We start from the raw sequence: 16,624 nt of genomic DNA on the forward strand, positions 1-16,624 counted from the left end.
ACTTTATGATGAAAGTTGTGACCTACAGGGCAGCATAGCTCTCAGCTGTCCCACTGCAAAAATGAGGGAGAAGGGGATCAGCTCTCCAAAGTTGGAATCATACAGTCATCTGTAATGGAGGTGCTGCACAAAGTCCCTAAGTGGCATAGAGAACTCTGGGTCCTGCCATAAGGAAAAGCCATTAATGCACAGACAGAAATGTCATGTTAATCTCTACTTCTGGGTGCAACAGGATACTTGCTTTTGCAATAATTCAGAGCAGGTGTGGGGAGCCTGTGGCCCTCTAGATGTTGGACCACAGTCCCCAGAACATCTGGCCACAGTGGCTGGGCCTGATGGGAGCTGGAGGGCAACATCTGGAAGGCTGCAAGTCCTTTCGAGTGCTGCTCATCTCACTTTCAGCTCCTATTTAATGTATTTTAATGTATTCTATTTTAATGTAACTTCACCAATACTCCTTTAAAATGTTCTTGCTGGAGTTGAGAAATGACAGTCTCCCTCTCCGGCACATCTTTAACACATCACTCATAACTTTCTGCCCCACAATAGGACCTCACAGTACTTTAAATGAAACACAAAGTGGATATTACAATATCAAAGTTTATTTTTGACCAGCAGGGAAGCCATGTACATCCCTGAGTTGAATCCAAAAACATGAGTGCAGTGTGATGAGGTAGAACAGTCTGGACTCCGGCTAGAATTGTCCTGAACTGCAGCCAGGAGAAATTTCCCTGCCACCAATTATATAAACAGCAGTTCTGAGCCAAGCTGCTGGGTTGTCTTGGAAGTCCTCAAGCAATCTTCTTATCAACACAATCCCGGCCTCAAATTACAGCTTTCGAACATGTAACAAAGTTTCCCTCCCTAGCCAGACTTTGGAGTCATGCTGCTGCCAGCTGCACTTGCTTTAGCAAGTAGTTCAGGTCTGCTTTCTAGGGCCAAATGGGTCTGACCCAAACCTAGGTTTTTATCTTAAAACACTAGCCTTAAGCCTGAGGCTGTGAAGAGCTGTCACCAGTTCTCACTAAAGAGCGCTGGTGATGGAGGATACTCTGAGTTCCTGGCTGACAGCTGTTTGCAACTGATGTGTTAAACAAAGGTTAATTGTGCTGGATTGGGGTCAAAGTTATCAAGAGATTCTAACCAATCTTGTATTTTAAAACCTTTAATTTCTTTAGAGAGGACCTAGTACAATCACGATTTGGCGGCCCCTCACTAAAAAAGAACGCTCAACATGACAGCAATCAAACTGAGATTATCTGAAAACAAACTGATGGTATGCAAAGAACTGATTCATCCAACCACTTTGGAGGGTCTGCAGTTACAACTGCAATGCCTTTTAATTCCCTGCTTTCAGAAAGAACCACCTGACCGCATGAAAAAGGCCCTGGCTACCACAAACCCTTTATGCGTCAAAAGTAGCTGTGAGAATCCACACATTGTGGTTTGCAGGTGATGCTGGTATACTTATGTGGACTACTTCCTCTTGTTGCTCCTTCCCCCAATGTCCAATAATCCTAGGCTGTTTATGTGACCTGTTCCCTGATTATTAGACGCCCAAACTGGGTGAAAGATCAGCCCTTACAGTATAGAAAGGAGGACTGACTTTTGTCCCTTTCTGTGTTGAGCTTCTCTTGGGCGGGGGGAATTCATGAATTTGGCGTGGAAGAGAATACTAAGACTTTTGTTCCTGTCAAAAGGGGCCAACAGGAAAAGAAGTCCAAGTCCGCATTTGAAAACTTCTCAAAATGTGCAAATTGTAAAAATACACACATACATTTAAATATTACAGTCGCTATACATAAGCTATTTTCATCTTCATTATCATCATCAAAACTAAAAAGATGGCAACAGGACCGCCATGCTGCTCTCTGTAGGTTTAGAGACAGGGCAGGGCAGATTTCACGCTTGCAGGATCTACTTTTTATTTCCAAATATAGCCTGGAGGCCCACCAACTGGAGCCAGATGTAAAAACCCACTCCTGGCCTTTTGAGTCTTTCACATTGCTGCAATTACAAAATTGGGAATCTGACATCCTTCTTGATCTACTGCAACACACCCAGAGATCTAGGAGTAGATCCCAATCTAAAATGTATTTATTTCAGCCAATCTGGAGCCTGCCTTTCTGGATACATTCCCTCCCCTGCCAAGGTGGCTCACACCAAAACAATTTAATACCAGTTTAGATCCTAGTCTAAAGCATCCCTTCTTTGTGGTACTGCTGCAGTGTGGGAGCAAAGTCTCTTGCAGCCCTGAGACAAGGCTGCTGCTGCTGCTGCTGCTGCTGCTACTGCTGTTGCAAGCTGGCCAGTGATGGACGTGGAAGCCCTGGCAGCTCCAAGAGGTCAGCTGTCTCTGTAAACAAACAGGATGTCCTCATCGGTGCCATAACTGGTTCTGGCTTCCTCAAAGTTATTGATGCTGGTTCGGCATGTTCCTGTGGGGCAGGACCAAAATGGGCTCAGAGGGGGCCAAGGGGTTAAGGCTCTGTTGGAAGGAAGGCAGGGCCATTGACTCAACAGCCCCAACCCACTCACCTCCACCCCCACCCCTCCGCACAGTCATGGTCTTGCTGCAGAGACAAAAGACAAGACAGACCCACCTGGCATGGCTCATGCTCCTGAGGCAGGAGCCAGGAAATGGCTAGGACAACATCAACCCAGAATATTGTACAATGTTGCAGAGAGGAACGAGCTAACATGCCAGAGTTGTCGGGTTACCACACTTCCCCTATTTGAAATAAAGGGTGGTGGCTACTCACGGTCAGCATAGGCAGGATTGTTGTAATAAATACTCCCTGAGGCTTTGCTGTAGCCGCACAAGACAACGAAATGGCCCTGGTAATCAGGACTTCTGCAGAAGCACTTCTGGCCGGTTGGGAGAAAGCAACAATATTTGACCGGGTTGGAGCAGAGGTCACAGAGCAGCAGGACGGCGTTGACCAGCACAATGGCCACATGGCCTTGGGCAAGGTGATCCTGGATGTCCCGGACAGTCACTGTGCTGTGGAGGAGAACAGATGGAGAAGTCAGTCCACTGGGGTCTCTTGGGGATATCTTAACAAGGAAGACACCAACTCTATCAGGACTGGAGGTTTGGAACAGGTCACTAGGTCCAGAGCCCATTTGGACAGGATGGCTGCTTGCAACACCCTTCCCCAACCTGCTGCTCTCCAGATGTGTTGGATCTCATCATCCTACGGCTGGGGCTGATGCAAGTTGTAGCCCAAAGCATCTAGAGGAGACCCAGTTGGTAAAGGCCTCTGCATTAAAACAGCTGTGGCATCTGTAAAGAAGTCCATGGGGTGGGGAGATAAACCTCGACCGAGAGAAAGAGAGCTCACCGTTTCTCTACCAGCACTTTACAGGCTTTGGATTGTGCAAACAGCTGGTTGACTCGGTTCTCCTCTGTGTCAAAGTGTTTCCTGTAGAACGACTGAAGGAGGAAGAGGACAAGCTTGGTCAGAACAGATTCCTCTCGGGGTAAGAAACCTAAGAACATAAGAAGAGGCCAGCTGGATCAGGCCAATGGCCCATCTGGTCCAGCATTCTGTTCTCACAGTGGCCAGCCAGATGCCTGTAGGAAACCCACTAGCAGGGCCCAAACACAAGAGCACTCCTGTGATTTCTAGCAATGGATTCAGAGTAATGCTGCCTGCCACACTGGAACAAAAGGACAGCCATCATGGCTAGTAGCCATGGATAACCCTCCTCCTTGAATTTGTCTAATCCTCTTCTAAAGTCATCTAGATTGGTGGTCACCAACTATGTGCTGCATGGATAAGTTTTCTTTTTTCTTTTCTCGGTCCTGAATCTTCCAACATTGGATGTCCACAAATTCTAGTGTTAGAGAGAGGAGAACTTTTCTCCATGCTATGCATAATTTTATAAAACTTCCATGGTGTTCCTTCTTACTTGCCTCTTTTCTAAACTAAAATGCTCCCAAAATGGCAGTGTTTCTTCACTGGGTGGGTGGGAGGTGGGTGTTGCTCCACCTCATTGCTTGCCCTCTTCTGGACCTTTTCCAACTCTACAATACCCACCCAGTGAAGAAACACTGCCATTTTGGGAGGATTTTAGTTTAGAAAAGAGGCGAGTGGGTGTTGCTCCACCTCATTGCTTGCCCTCTTCTGGACCTTTTCCAACTCTACAATATACTACACAGCAACCTAGAGAAAGGGCTGCCCAGGTCCCAGGTACAGCTTGCAAGAGAGTCCCCCAGGACTGAGGAAGCAGGGCAAAGTTCACGGCCAGAGAGCAACGCAAAAGAACATTGGAAACATCATCTGGAAAATCAACATGGATCCTGTCCCATTTTTTAAAAAATAAAAAAATCTAGCGCTTGCCTTTTCCAGACACGAACAAAGCACCAAATAAAAACAGTGAGTAAAAACAATTAAACAAAAATCACAATCTAATTAAAAGGCACAAGTTATCATAAAATGCCATTGGGTACCTTGAGAAGCCTGTATGTCAAGCTCCAAAAATCAAACATGCTGGAAAGGTTCATGAGTGCCAAAACACAAACCAATCATCATCATCATCATCCTTAGAGAAGGAAAAAAATCCTGCCCTCCAGACTTGGTCAAAGCACCAACATTTGAGTGAACCAGGAAGCTGACCTGGTTCTTGTAGCCCTTGTCCACCCCCAGGGTCTGTGTGCAGAAACGATGCTTCACCCCAAAATGACGCATCAGGTAGGCCAAATCGATGGTCCAGATGCTCTCCGTCATCTGGAGGTCCTGAATGGCTTTCTGGAACTCGTCGTCATTCAGGAGGTTCAGGTACCTGGGACGAAACCGGAGGAAGTGGTGATGGTGAAGAAGAGGGATCAGGAGAGAACAGAGCACAGCTTAGAATGTGTCGCCTGACAGAAGGGAATCTGGACGCTACAGGGCCTGCCTGCACAATGGACAAACTTCAGAGCAAGAGAAATGGGTGGAGAATGTCCCCCCTGGATTCTATTTCAGAGATGAAACAATGGTTTCCTTTTGTGAGTTGGCTCATATCAGCATATTGGGGGAAAGACCCTCTTCCAGCTATTTCAAGCAGATTTGTTAATGCCAGTGGTGGGGTCAGAGATAATGCGAGCTGCAGTTAAGCAACCTCTGGAGGGCCCCAGAATCTCCCTCCATCCCCGCTTATGCAAATACAGTGGGTCCCACATAAGAAGGAATGGCATCTACAGTTTGAATTTTCTCGCAACAGGCCAGGATTTGAAAGGAAGAAGGGAAGGATCTTGATAGGCATCCAATGGAAAGTCCCTTGGACACCAACGATGTGGTCTGGTCCAGGCGTAAGGAGATAGGAGGGATGGTTTTGTGGGCTTGCCTACTCTCTCCCACCACCCCCTTCCTAAGATTTGCTTTGCCCTTTACCTCTGTTTTGGGACTAACTCCAACTTCAGCTAACTAGGACTGCATTGTAAAGTTAGTCTGAAGCTGTTCTGCAAACTCTGGTTCCTGGCAATCCTGGCTAGCTCTCAACACAGCTCTAATAAGGGTGTTATACTAAGTTTTGGTTAAACAATGGAGGCATTCATGCACAACACAGGGAAAGGAAGAGAAGATGAGCTGACAGCAATCTCCAAACCAGGGTTATGCCTGAGCCAGACCTGTGCAGAGGCGGATAGCGCAGACACAGAAAAAGGAGGTGCTTTGGGGAGAGGGGCAGCTCATTCATGGGATGATGGGAAGGGGCTACAATAGAGGAGAAATCACTGACATTCCATGATGAACAGGGGAGTGGGGGGAGAGAAAGGCTTAGATCCACAGGGCAAGAAGTTCACACTTGGAAATTCAGTTTGGTACAGGAAGGAGAGAAGGAGGGGGAGTTACAGTAGTCAAGATGGGAAATTACCAGCGGGCAGGCTAGCGTCTTGGCAGAAGGGATGGAGAGAAATGAAAATCTTCTGCTTCATATCTACTAAGTGGCCCTCTAAAGAGGCATTTCACTCTCCTGCACCTAAAGCTCGTGTTCCTCTGTGGAAGGAAAGACGAGTTCAGCAGGAAAAGGGGGGAAAAAGACCGAGAGCCAGCAGGCAGTACAGCAGAGGCAGATGGAAAATCGTAGTGGCCGTTATTCATGGAGCACAAAAGGCAGGGTGGCTTCTACGGGAGTCATACAAGAGCACGGAAACAGACTCAAAACACCCAAAGAGGAAAAACCCGCCAGTGGCTGGCAATTACTGTATTTTTCGCTCTATAAGACGCACCACACCATAACACGCACCTAGTTTCTGGAGGAGGAAGACAAGAAAAAAAATATTCTGAATCCCAGAAGCCAGAACAGCAAGAGGGATCGCTGTGCAGCGAAAGCAGCGATCCCTCTTGCTGTTCTGGCTTCTGGGATAGCTGCGCAGCCTGCATTCACTCCATAAGACGCACACACATTTCCCCTTACTTTTCAGGAGGGAAAAAGTGAGTCTTATAGAGCAAAAAATACGTGAGTCTTATAAAAGTGAGTCTTATAGAGCCAAAAATACTTGAAAAGGAAGTCAGCTGAGTGGCCCAGTCAAGAGTGTCTTCTATTGGGCCAGAGTTCTTACATTATGAATATAACCACCTTTGTACCCATTCTTTGTCACAGTCAGACATTAATGCCATTTCCTCCACAGTTCCTTTTCTCGTGCTTGAGAAGCTGCTGTTGTGGTCAGTTGTGCTGCACTCACTGGAGGGCCAAGGCAGCTGGGTGAGGTCTAGGGACCTTCCCACCTTGGAAGCAACTTGTTGCAAAGTGCCACCAGCCACCTCGCCTCCTTCCCCACCCCCAAGAAGCCCCAACCAAAAATGGACTTACTGCAGAACCATCCTGGAGCAAGCCAGCCCACAGTCCCAGTGGTACAGCTGCTGAAGGATTGGCACGTCCAGCTGCACATTGTCCACTGCAGGAAAGAGGACACCACCGTCAGAAAGACAGTTTTTGGCACAACTAAGGTTCTTCTCTACATTCACACCCATCCTTTAACAGGAAAAAAAAAATATTATTTTGTTCCATGCCAAAGACATCCGTTTGCAACATTTTAAAACAACTCCAGGGGGTCTAGTTTCATCTGGCCCAAGAACTTGGTTTCACAGTAATATACCATGGGATCATAACTGCCCCTGGATATATTGGACTAATTTATCAGTTCTGCACCCACACCATCTGCCAAAACCACCTCCCAGTGGTGTAAACCAAAGATGAGAAACGTGTGGCCTTGCAGATGTTTGTCGTACCTAGTCCTGAACTGGTACAAGCCATGGAGCTCTTGGAAGGATGAACCAGGCACCCCCACAGGATAAGGGCCTTGAGGAGCAGGCACGGGTCCTGAAACCCAGTCTGAGGATCCCCTTGAAGGGGCCGTCTGGGTTGATACATGATGAAGAACCCCAGGAAGGTGCCTGCCCCCCAGCCTTTGAGAGAGAGACAGCACCGAAAGCTTGACCTCTAGGCAGAAGAGGAACACCACAGTATGCATCTATGGGCCCAGGGTCTCCTTGTGAGTAGGAAATCCCTGATGCTCCTTCACTGGCAGCAGCTGGGGTCAGAGTAGATAAGGCTCCCCCTCTTGAGCCTTCCAGTTGCTGGAAACAACACAGGTCTCTGGCTCCTTTTTCCTATGTTGTACCTGGCCTGAACTTCCTGAGACTGCTGCCTAATTTCATTTCTGGACTGCATTTGGACCTAGGTTGATTCTCTATGCATGACCTTGGTTTGTTTGGATTGTGCTGTGCCTGAACTCATTGGGAGTGCTTTAGTGAAGGTTTGTGTCTTCGGTAACTGGGACCCCTTCCCCCAACCCACAGAACGCATCTCCTGGAAGTGACAGGATTGTGGACTACACCTCCCATAATCCCTGGCCAGTGGCTATGCTGACTGAGATGGATGGGAGATGGAGTAAAAAAAAAAATGGAGCACCACAGCTAGTCATCCTGATTACTAGGTTAGCTGCTCTGTTAGAGGAGAAATGCAGGGTATTGTGAACAGCAAAGGATGTCACAGAGGTGCTGATGAAAGACTTGGATGTTTCTGGTTTTTACAGAGGCCAATAGCTCAGCACAATAATTTCTAAATCTTCCTGGCAATGAGCCCATCATTTCCTGGGTAAAAAAGCATCAATAGAGCCACCCACTTGTTGTGTTTGCAAACTCCTTGCCAGTTATGCCCTTAGCAATGTCTAGTCATCAGGACTCTTGCTCAATTGAGTCGTTGCTCTTTGGGGACAAAAGTCTGTGTTGACAGGTTACCAGGACTAAAGGTACAGGAAAGGCTAGAGCCCCAGGACAGGGGGGGGGGGGGGACTCAGTTGGCTTCTTTCCAACCAACTGAGGCTGGCTCAAGGGAGCCTTGAGGGAGGTCAGGACAGTTCTGGCCCTCTGGCTCTGGACATGCAGCGCATTCTTCAAGGGTAAAAAGGTAAAGGTACCCCTGCCCGTACGGGCCAGTCTTGCCAGACTCTAGGGTTGTGCGCCCATCTCACTCAAGAGGCCGGGGGCCAGCGCTGTCCGGAGACACTTCCGGGTCACGTGGCCAGCATGACAAGCTGCATCTGGCGAGCCAGCGCAGCACACAGAACGCCGTTTACCTTCCCGCTGGTAAGCGGTCCCTATTTATCTAATTGCACTTAGGGGTGCTTTTGAACTGCTAGGTTGGCAGGCGCTGCGACCGAACGACGGGAGCGCACCCCGCCGCGGGGATTCGAACCGCCGACCTTTCGATCGGCAAGCCCTAGGCGCTGAGGCTTTAACCCACAGCGCCACCTGCGTCCCTTCTTCAAGGGTAGCCTGGTGTATTTAGGAAATAATACTGTATTTCAAAAGGACCAGGGGCAACACAAAGACATTTCAACTGATCCAGTTTGAACAAAGGCAGCTCTCTTGCAGAAGCCTCCCTAGCCTGCTTTGCCTGATCTTCAGCCAGACTCCGTTAGCAGCGAGAGAGCAGTGACACTTGCCAGCCGGCGGCATCAAGGCCCAAATTGCTTTGAGGGCTCTTTAAAAAAAAAAACAGTCAAGTAGTGTATTAATTTAATGAAGCATGTAGTAAGTAAATTGGAACAGAGCCCAAAGCAATTGGGGGGTGGGGGTGGGGTTGTCCAAGGGAAGATGTCATCGCTTGTCTCATGGTCCTATGGAGGAATCTTTAGAGCTTCTGTAACTCTGCTTTCGGTCATGCAAAACGTGCTGGAAAATATGACAGCGGATGTGTGTTTCTAACAGAATGCTGCGATGGAGACAACTGGAATCCCGAACTCTTGAAAGTGGCCTAACCACCAGAAAGATATAAGTTTGCAGGAGCACTTTGGGCGGGCCCACTCCTCTCAGCCTGGAAGCAAAGTATGAGATCCTTGCTCTAAAGGCCACCTTCCCACGGGGGTCCGCTGAGATTTCAGAAGCCCCGACATTAGCTGGAAATGGTCCAGAGAGCCACCAACACCAATAGCACTAGTAGCTGCTGCTGCTGCTTTAGGGCGGCTGTCACCGTACCAGGTGCAGCCCGACCTGGGAGCGTCCGGCGGGGCAGTAAGCCAGCTCCGGACTGCGCAGCCCGACCCTAACCCCACACCCTGGATCAGGCTGCGCGGCGGCAGAGGGACCCTTTCTACTGGGCTCCGACGTGTTTCCTCGGAAGCCCCCCACTCCCCAGCACTCTGCACATGCTCGGACGCTCTTCCCAAGGCGGCAGGGCCCCCACCCCACGACCTGACGGACCTGCGGGCGACTCGTGCGCGTCTTCCTTGGGGCTCTTCATGGTGGCGAGGCGGGCGACGGGGAGCCGCTCACGGGCCAAGGGCGGCCGCGGGGCTCGGCAGGGCGCGGGCCGGCATGGTTCCCCCGGCGGCGGCGGCGGCTCGTTTTCCTCCTCCTCCCGTCCCTCTCGGCCCGGCGGAGGCGGAGCCCGCAGCGGAGGCCTAGCGCCTGCCTCCCTCCGGGCCCGCCTCGCTCCTTCTGCGGTGGTCGCCGAGCAGCCTTCCCGCCAGCGGGGCCAGGGGTGAGGCCCGGCAGGCACCGGGACGGGAGGACGTACGGGGCGGGGGGGGGGGGCTCCCTTTCCCACCCCGCAAGGAGCGACCAGGGGCGGTGGCGGAGGAGGAGGCCGGGCCTGCCAGGGGCCGCTGGACTACAACTCCCGGCAGCCTCAGCCAGGCCGGCCAAGGCTCGGCGCTGATGGGAGTCGTAGTCGCTGACAGGATCCCAACGGGGTGGCCCCCCTCTCGCCTCTCAGTAAGCGCCCAGGAAGTGGGAAGGGAAGGGAAGGCGGCGGCGAGGAGGCTTCAAGCGTGGCGGGGTGTCGCCGGTAGATGTACCCCCCCCTCACGGGCAGGGCAAGCGGAACTGTCGAGCACGGGTCTCGTTTCCCGGGCGGCGACTCAAGCGTGTAACACAAGAGGCCCAGACGGGCTCGGGGCGACTTCCTTTATCCGAGGCGCGCTGCATGCTGGGACACCGGCGGGCGAGGAAACGGAGGCACGCCGTTGCGGAGAGCGGGAGCGCCTGACGGTGAGTTGCAAAGGGAGGCCGGCCTGGCTCGGCCTAGCTTAGTCCAGCCCGGCCCGCGAAGCGAGGTTCCCTCCTTCCCTCCCTCGCGGTTTCTTCCGCTCGACCCGCAGAGCTCCCAGGCCCCGCTTAGGACTGCTGCATTCCTACTCAGAGTAGACCCTTCTCCCTAATCTCCCGTTGGAATTTAGTCGCTCACGTCTGTTTCCGCGAGTTTACTACGTGGGACTTAGTTGGATGCAGCCCAGTGGAGGCAGGTCACTGGAGTGCGTTGATTTCAGTGGCCTACTCCTGAGTAGTACCGACTAGGGGCTGTCAGTTTCCCCCCCAGAAATGCCTTCAACCGGAAGGGGGGGCGAGGGCACGATCCAAAAGCACCCCACTGATTTCACAGTGTTAGTGTATGGGGGGGGGCGGGGATATTTTTGCGTGTGCTTAACCGAGACCCTTTGGTGCATTTCGTCGAAGGTACGGGCTCCTGGCTTGGCCAGGCCCACCAAGTACATAGGCCCGATTCATTCTCAGCCTTCCCTAGCCTGGTGTCATACAGCTGTATTGGACTACGGCTTCCATCTGGCCGCAGAATTAGCCTGGCATACTGGGCTGGATCTGATGGGAGCTGTAGTCCTAGGCACCTCGAGGCTGGGGGAGGATGTAATAACTGCTTTATGATCCCTCTGATCTCTGGAATGCTCCTCCATCTCAGGTGAAGCTAGCACCAACATTTCCCTCCTTTGGATGGCAATTGAAGATGAGTCTTTTTGGCCAGACTCTGGGCAGTGGAGGGACGCGGGTGGCGATGTGGGTTAAACCACAGAGCCTAGGACTTGCCGAGCAGAAGGTTGGCGGTTCAAATCCCCGCGATGGTCCCTGTTCCTGCCAACCTAGCAGTTGCTCGGTCCCTGCTCCTGCCAACCTAGCAGTTCAAAAGCATGTCAAAGTGCAAGTAGATAAATAGGTACTGCTCCAGTGGGAAGGTAAACGGCATTTCCGTGTGCTCGTCTGATTCGCCAGAAGCGGCTTAGTCATGCTGGCCACATGACCTGGAAGCTGTACGCCGGCTCCCTCGGCCAATAAAGCGAGATGAGCGCAGCAACCCCAATGTCAGTCATGACTGGACCTAAAGGTCAGGGGTCCCTTTACCTTTACCTGCGCAGTGGGTGAGCTGAGTTCCAGTGGCTCTCTTCTGAACACCAGCTGTTTGTCAATGTTATTGGTGTCTGTGTTAAAGTTTAGTTATCTTTAATGTTTTATAAGCAGCTATATTATTAGTATTTAACCTGCCTTTGCATTGTATGGAGGACAGGATTGTAAACTGAATAAACAGCAGCAAGAACAACAACAATAATAATAATATTTGGTGCTTACATGAAGCATGCCTTGCTCTTCTGAGGAGCACAATATAGCCCGACAGGCAGATTTGCACCTCATTCCCCCTGCTAAACTTCCCATTATACCTCTGGTTTTGGAAAAATTTACCACCAACTCCCTGCTGTGGGTTTGTTTTCTGCTTCAATCACACTGGATTTGACTCTATTCTGATGATCCTCAATGTTGGTGAGTTTTGTGATGCTTCCTCAGATGCCCTATAGATGTCATTACCCTTGTACCTTACTTCCTGGGAGTACAAGACACTCTTAAGAAGGGGCAGCCATGGAACAAAAGCTGTAAATACGATGTTGCAATTCCCCCTTCCTCTCTCAGGTTTGAACACACCCAGCTTCAGTCATGTCTATTGGAGTGCCAATTAAAGTCCTGCATGAAGCAGAGGGTCATATTGTGACCTGCGAGACGAATACAGGAGAAGTATACCGCGGAAAGCTCATTGAGGCTGAGGACAACATGAATTGTCAGGTAGGTGTGCTTTGAAAAGTGGTGATGGGTGGCTAGGAGGATGTGGCCAGAACAAAATGTGCCGCTTTGGGTCTTAATCTGTTGTGGCAGGTCTTAGCTTTGTCTTTAAAATAATCAAGAAAACCGTAATTGGGGCTCCCCTGATAGAGAGAGAATGCAAAGACATGACTTGGCCACCAAAGTGATTGAGTGATTGGTCATTCCCCCTTCACCCTAAGTTCCCAGAGCAGGTTATGACAATTAAAAATACAACATAAAAAAGAAATTCTACAAACCTACAATTACAAAAATATACAATCACAAAAATATACACCTCAGGTGTTGAAGGCAAGGGTCAAGAGATGTTTTCTTCAACATTCACAGAAAACTGTATAATGAAGTTGCCAAGTGCACCTCTACAGGGAAGGAGTGTCACAGATTAAGGGCTGAGTTCGTAGGCTCCTCCTTTGTGAATTAGTCCTGTCCTCTTTCAAAGCCATCCAAGTTGGTGGTGATTGCTGCCTCCTGTGGTAGCTAGTGCTACAATTTAACTCTGCACTGCATGGATAAGTCCTCCTTTTTTTCAGTCCTGAATCTCCCAACATTTGGCTTCGTTGGATACCCCCAAATTCTTGTGTTTTGAGAGAGAGAGAGAGAAACTTTCCCCTTCCCGCTTTCTCCATGGCATGCTAAATTTTATAAACTTCTATGATTTTTTTTTAATATAAAACCTCTTACCTTGCCCCCCCATCCCAACTATTATTTAATTTTCCTGCATTGCAGAGGTACGATTAGAGGACCCTCGGGTTACCTTCCACAATTATGTGATTCTATGGCTGCCACAGATAATACCTTCTGTCACCTATCCCTGGGCTTATCTCTCCCTGGAGCTTCCCAATGTTGCTGGACTACAGCTCCCATCACCCTTGACCATTGGCCATGCTGGCTGGGACTGATGGGAGTCATAGTTTATCAACATCTGGTGGGCACCACATTGGCTACCTCTCCTTTTAAAGGGCTCCAGTCGCCCTCAACACCAGTTGAGTTGATGCAGAAGAGGTTTTCAGAGTGGGCAAGGACTCTTATCTGCTGAGGTGGGCACAAGCGCTTTTAATAGTACAGTGGTGCCCCGCAAGACAAATGCCTCGCAAGATGGAAAACCCGCAAGACGAAAGGGTTTTCCATTTTCAGAGGTGCTTCCCAGGACGAATTTCTCTATGGGCTTGCTTCACAAGACGAAAATGTCTTGCGATTTTTGAGGTTTTTTTCCGCTCCCCAACCCCTTTTTCTAAAGTGCTAAGCTGCTAATAGCCTTTTAGCAACTAATCCGCTAATCCCTTAAGCCTTTAATAGCCGTTAATAGCCCTTAAACTGCTAATAGCGCTAATCTGCTAATGGGCTTGCTTCGCAAGACGAAAAAACCGCAAGACGAAAAGACTCGCGGAACGGATTCTTTTCGTCTTGCAAGGCACCACTGTAAAAGGAAAATCCTGAGCCTAGGTTGCTACTCCAGAAAAACTCCCTAAACAAAGCAGAGCTCTCCTGGTATATCTTCTTTGGCAGTTTTCGCCAACCTGGTGCCCTCCACCAGGAGTTTTGGACCACAGCTGCTTTCAGCCCCAGCCAGCACCGCCATATGATGCTGGCGCTGATGGGACTTGCAGTACAAAACAGCTGAAGGGCATTGGATTGTCAATGGCTGCGCTCCAGTATGATATTTTGAAACATTTGCTTCATTTACTCCACAGGCTGTTAAACATTGAGGATTTCTTAATGCTTTTTAAAAAAAATTAATTGCTGTGACTTCTTTGTCCTGTGTCATTACATTTGTATTTTTAAAAAACATTTTCATAATTGCCCTAGGAATTTTGATTAGCTTTTAAAGGGTGGGGATAAAATTTAAGAAATAAGGCTTGGAGAACTGAGATCAACATACAGGTGCTGGCAACGTTGCTGCTTCGTTTGTTCCTGCACCTATCCTGCTGTTCTCAAGCTAATCTGAAAACAAGGGCTGTACCTTGCTGCTTTAAAGACACATCCACAGAAATGGGAAAGCAAAATGCTTTTCACTCGTCTTAACTCGCCAAAATGACGTACTTGGCCAGGCAGCCTTTCCATTTTAGGAACCAGCTGGCCTTTTTGCCATTGCGCTTCTTTTCTCAAAGGCTCTGTCCTGTTCAGCCACTCATTCTCTCTTTCCAGATGTCCAACATCACAGTGACCTACAGAGATGGGCGTGTGGCGCAGCTAGAGCAGGTGTACATTCGGGGGAGCAAAATCAGATTCCTCATCTTGCCCGATATGCTGAAAAATGCACCAATGCTGAAAAGTATGAAGAACAAAAACCAGGGCTCTGGGGCCGGAAGGGGAAAAGCTGCTATCCTGAAAGCCCAGGGTAAGTAGTGGGGCAGGCGCAGGCTGCGTGCTGCATAGGAAGCCAACTTAGGCTATGTCAGATCATTGGGGTCCATCTTGCTCAGTATTGCCTACACTGACTGGCAGCAGTGGGTCACCAGACCAGAATTTCTCTTGCCCATACTGAGAGATGGGACGCGGGTGGCGCTGTGGGTTAAACCACAGATCCTAGGACTTGCCGATCAGAAGGTTGGCGGTTTGAATCCCCGTGACGGGGTGAGCTCCCGTTGCTTGGTCCCTGCTCCTGCCAACCTAGCAGTTCAAAAGCAAGTCAAAGTACAAGTAGATAAATAGGTACCTCTCCGGCGGGAAGGTAAACGGCATTTTCGTGCGCTGCTCTGGTTCGCCAGAAGTGGCTTAGTCCTGCCAGCCACAGGACCCAGAAGCTGTACGCCGGCTCCCTTGGCCAATAAAGCGAGATGAGTACCGGAACCCCAGAGTTGGTCACGACTGGACCTAATGGTTACGGGTACCTTTACCTTTATACCGAGAGATGCTTCCAAGGATTGAATCTCGGACCTTCTGCTCTCCATTGCTGACTACGGCTGGGTTTTCAGCATCATGATATATCACCAGCTAAACATCGTGTTATACCGAAACAGTCAAACCTTGTTTCCGGAACGGCTTAGTTGCCGAACAAATCGACTCCTGAACGCTGCAAACCCAGAAGTGTTCCGATTTGCAAACTTCCGATGCGGCTTCCGCTTGAGCGCACGAAGCTCCTGCAGCCAATTGGAAGCCGCGCCTTCGTTTTTGAATGGTTTCGGGAGTCAAACGGACTCCCGGAACAGATTTAAGTTCGAGAACCAAGGTACCACTGTATATCACAATGTCTGAAATAAGGATGGAGCTATGCAGAGGCATAAGCTAACTTCGGGGTTTCTCCCGCATCATTATTTTTGCATAACGTGCACATCCATCATGATTCACAATAAATTGCCAGGTCAAAAATTGTGAAGCTGCTATCTTGCTATGGACTTCAGTCAGTTTTGGACAATATACCACCCAGCCCTATTACTGACTTAAAGCCCTTATCAGAATGGAAGGCCTGGCTCTTGGCAGCAGATGCTGCAGGCTGAGCTGACCCCTTTGGAAGGTTCCAAGTTGATTCAGGATAGTCAAAAGGTAATACTTCCTACAATGCACAAGCAGCTGTGAAATGTGCTGCCACGGACATAGCCCGTGGCTTAGATGCCTTTTAAAAGTGGGGTGGGTTTGTCAGTGGCTGCTGGTCCTGATGGCTGAAGCAAAACTGCATCTAAATCCTGTTTGCTTCGGAGAAGCAGCAGAGGTGTGTTTATGTGATGGCCATGTTTTTCTCCTTGAGATCATCTCAGAAGCAGCAGTTTGCAGTCAATGGGCCTTTGGTCTGGCTCAGCAGGGAACCCTTCTTGAATGTTCTTACAGGGTTTGCGCTTCCCCTGTTCAGTTTATGGCATTGTTTGCTGTTGTTTCCCCTGCAGTGGCTGCCAGAGGAAGAGGGCGTGGCATGGGCCGTGGCAACATTTTCCAGAAGCGGCGGTAACTTCGGACACAGCCTTTTCTCAATGAATTGAAAACTGTAGTTGTAAAATGTGGTGGTGATGGGCTTTTGTGTTATTCAATAAATGTGTTTCTTACAAAAATGGAGGGACAGCTTCCGTTGTGTGGCATGAACTTCGTTGCGGGGGGTACTGCTTTGATGTTGCCACACAAGGTGAATAAGCCTGGCCCAGGAGATGGGGGCAAGCAGACAGACAGACAGAAAGGCTACCATCATGCTGTACCTGTTGTTTCTGCACCAGTTCCAGACTGATTTTCAGCAGCCAATGCTACTGGTCAGTTGAGGCGGCTTCTTTTTTTACCTTTGCCTGTGAGTCAGCTATGAGCCTGTTGATTTTCAGTTCAGATTTTTCACC

At 49.6% G+C, this 16,624-nt stretch overlaps 2 protein-coding genes across 2 annotated transcripts; one reads left to right on the top strand and one right to left on the bottom strand.

The window, feature by feature from the left end:
* Positions 1–584: 584 nt before the first annotated feature.
* GUCD1 (guanylyl cyclase domain containing 1) lies at positions 585–10,177 on the bottom strand. The gene is made up of 6 exons (XM_083417951.1): positions 9,693–10,177; positions 6,799–6,883; positions 4,623–4,788; positions 3,345–3,436; positions 2,763–3,004; positions 585–2,438 (listed from the first exon to the last, which is right to left on the bottom strand). Exons 1-6 carry the CDS (start codon positions 9,730–9,732, stop codon positions 2,347–2,349), a joined length of 717 nt encoding a protein of 238 aa, XP_083274077.1. The 5' UTR covers positions 9,733–10,177; the 3' UTR covers positions 585–2,346.
* A 150-nt stretch (positions 10,178–10,327) lies between these two features.
* On the top strand, positions 10,328–16,351 carry SNRPD3 (small nuclear ribonucleoprotein D3 polypeptide). The gene is made up of 4 exons (XM_083418010.1): positions 10,328–10,481; positions 12,183–12,332; positions 14,514–14,706; positions 16,190–16,351. The coding sequence occupies exons 2-4, from the start codon at positions 12,207–12,209 to the stop codon at positions 16,249–16,251; spliced, it is 381 nt and encodes a 126-aa protein (XP_083274136.1). The 5' UTR covers positions 10,328–10,481; positions 12,183–12,206; the 3' UTR covers positions 16,252–16,351.
* The last annotated feature ends 273 nt before the right edge of the window (positions 16,352–16,624 follow it).

The sequence above is a fragment of the Podarcis tiliguerta genome (assembly GCF_965153285.1).
Source record: "Podarcis tiliguerta genome assembly, chromosome: 16".
Classification (NCBI taxonomy): Eukaryota; Metazoa; Chordata; class Lepidosauria; order Squamata; family Lacertidae; genus Podarcis; species Podarcis tiliguerta.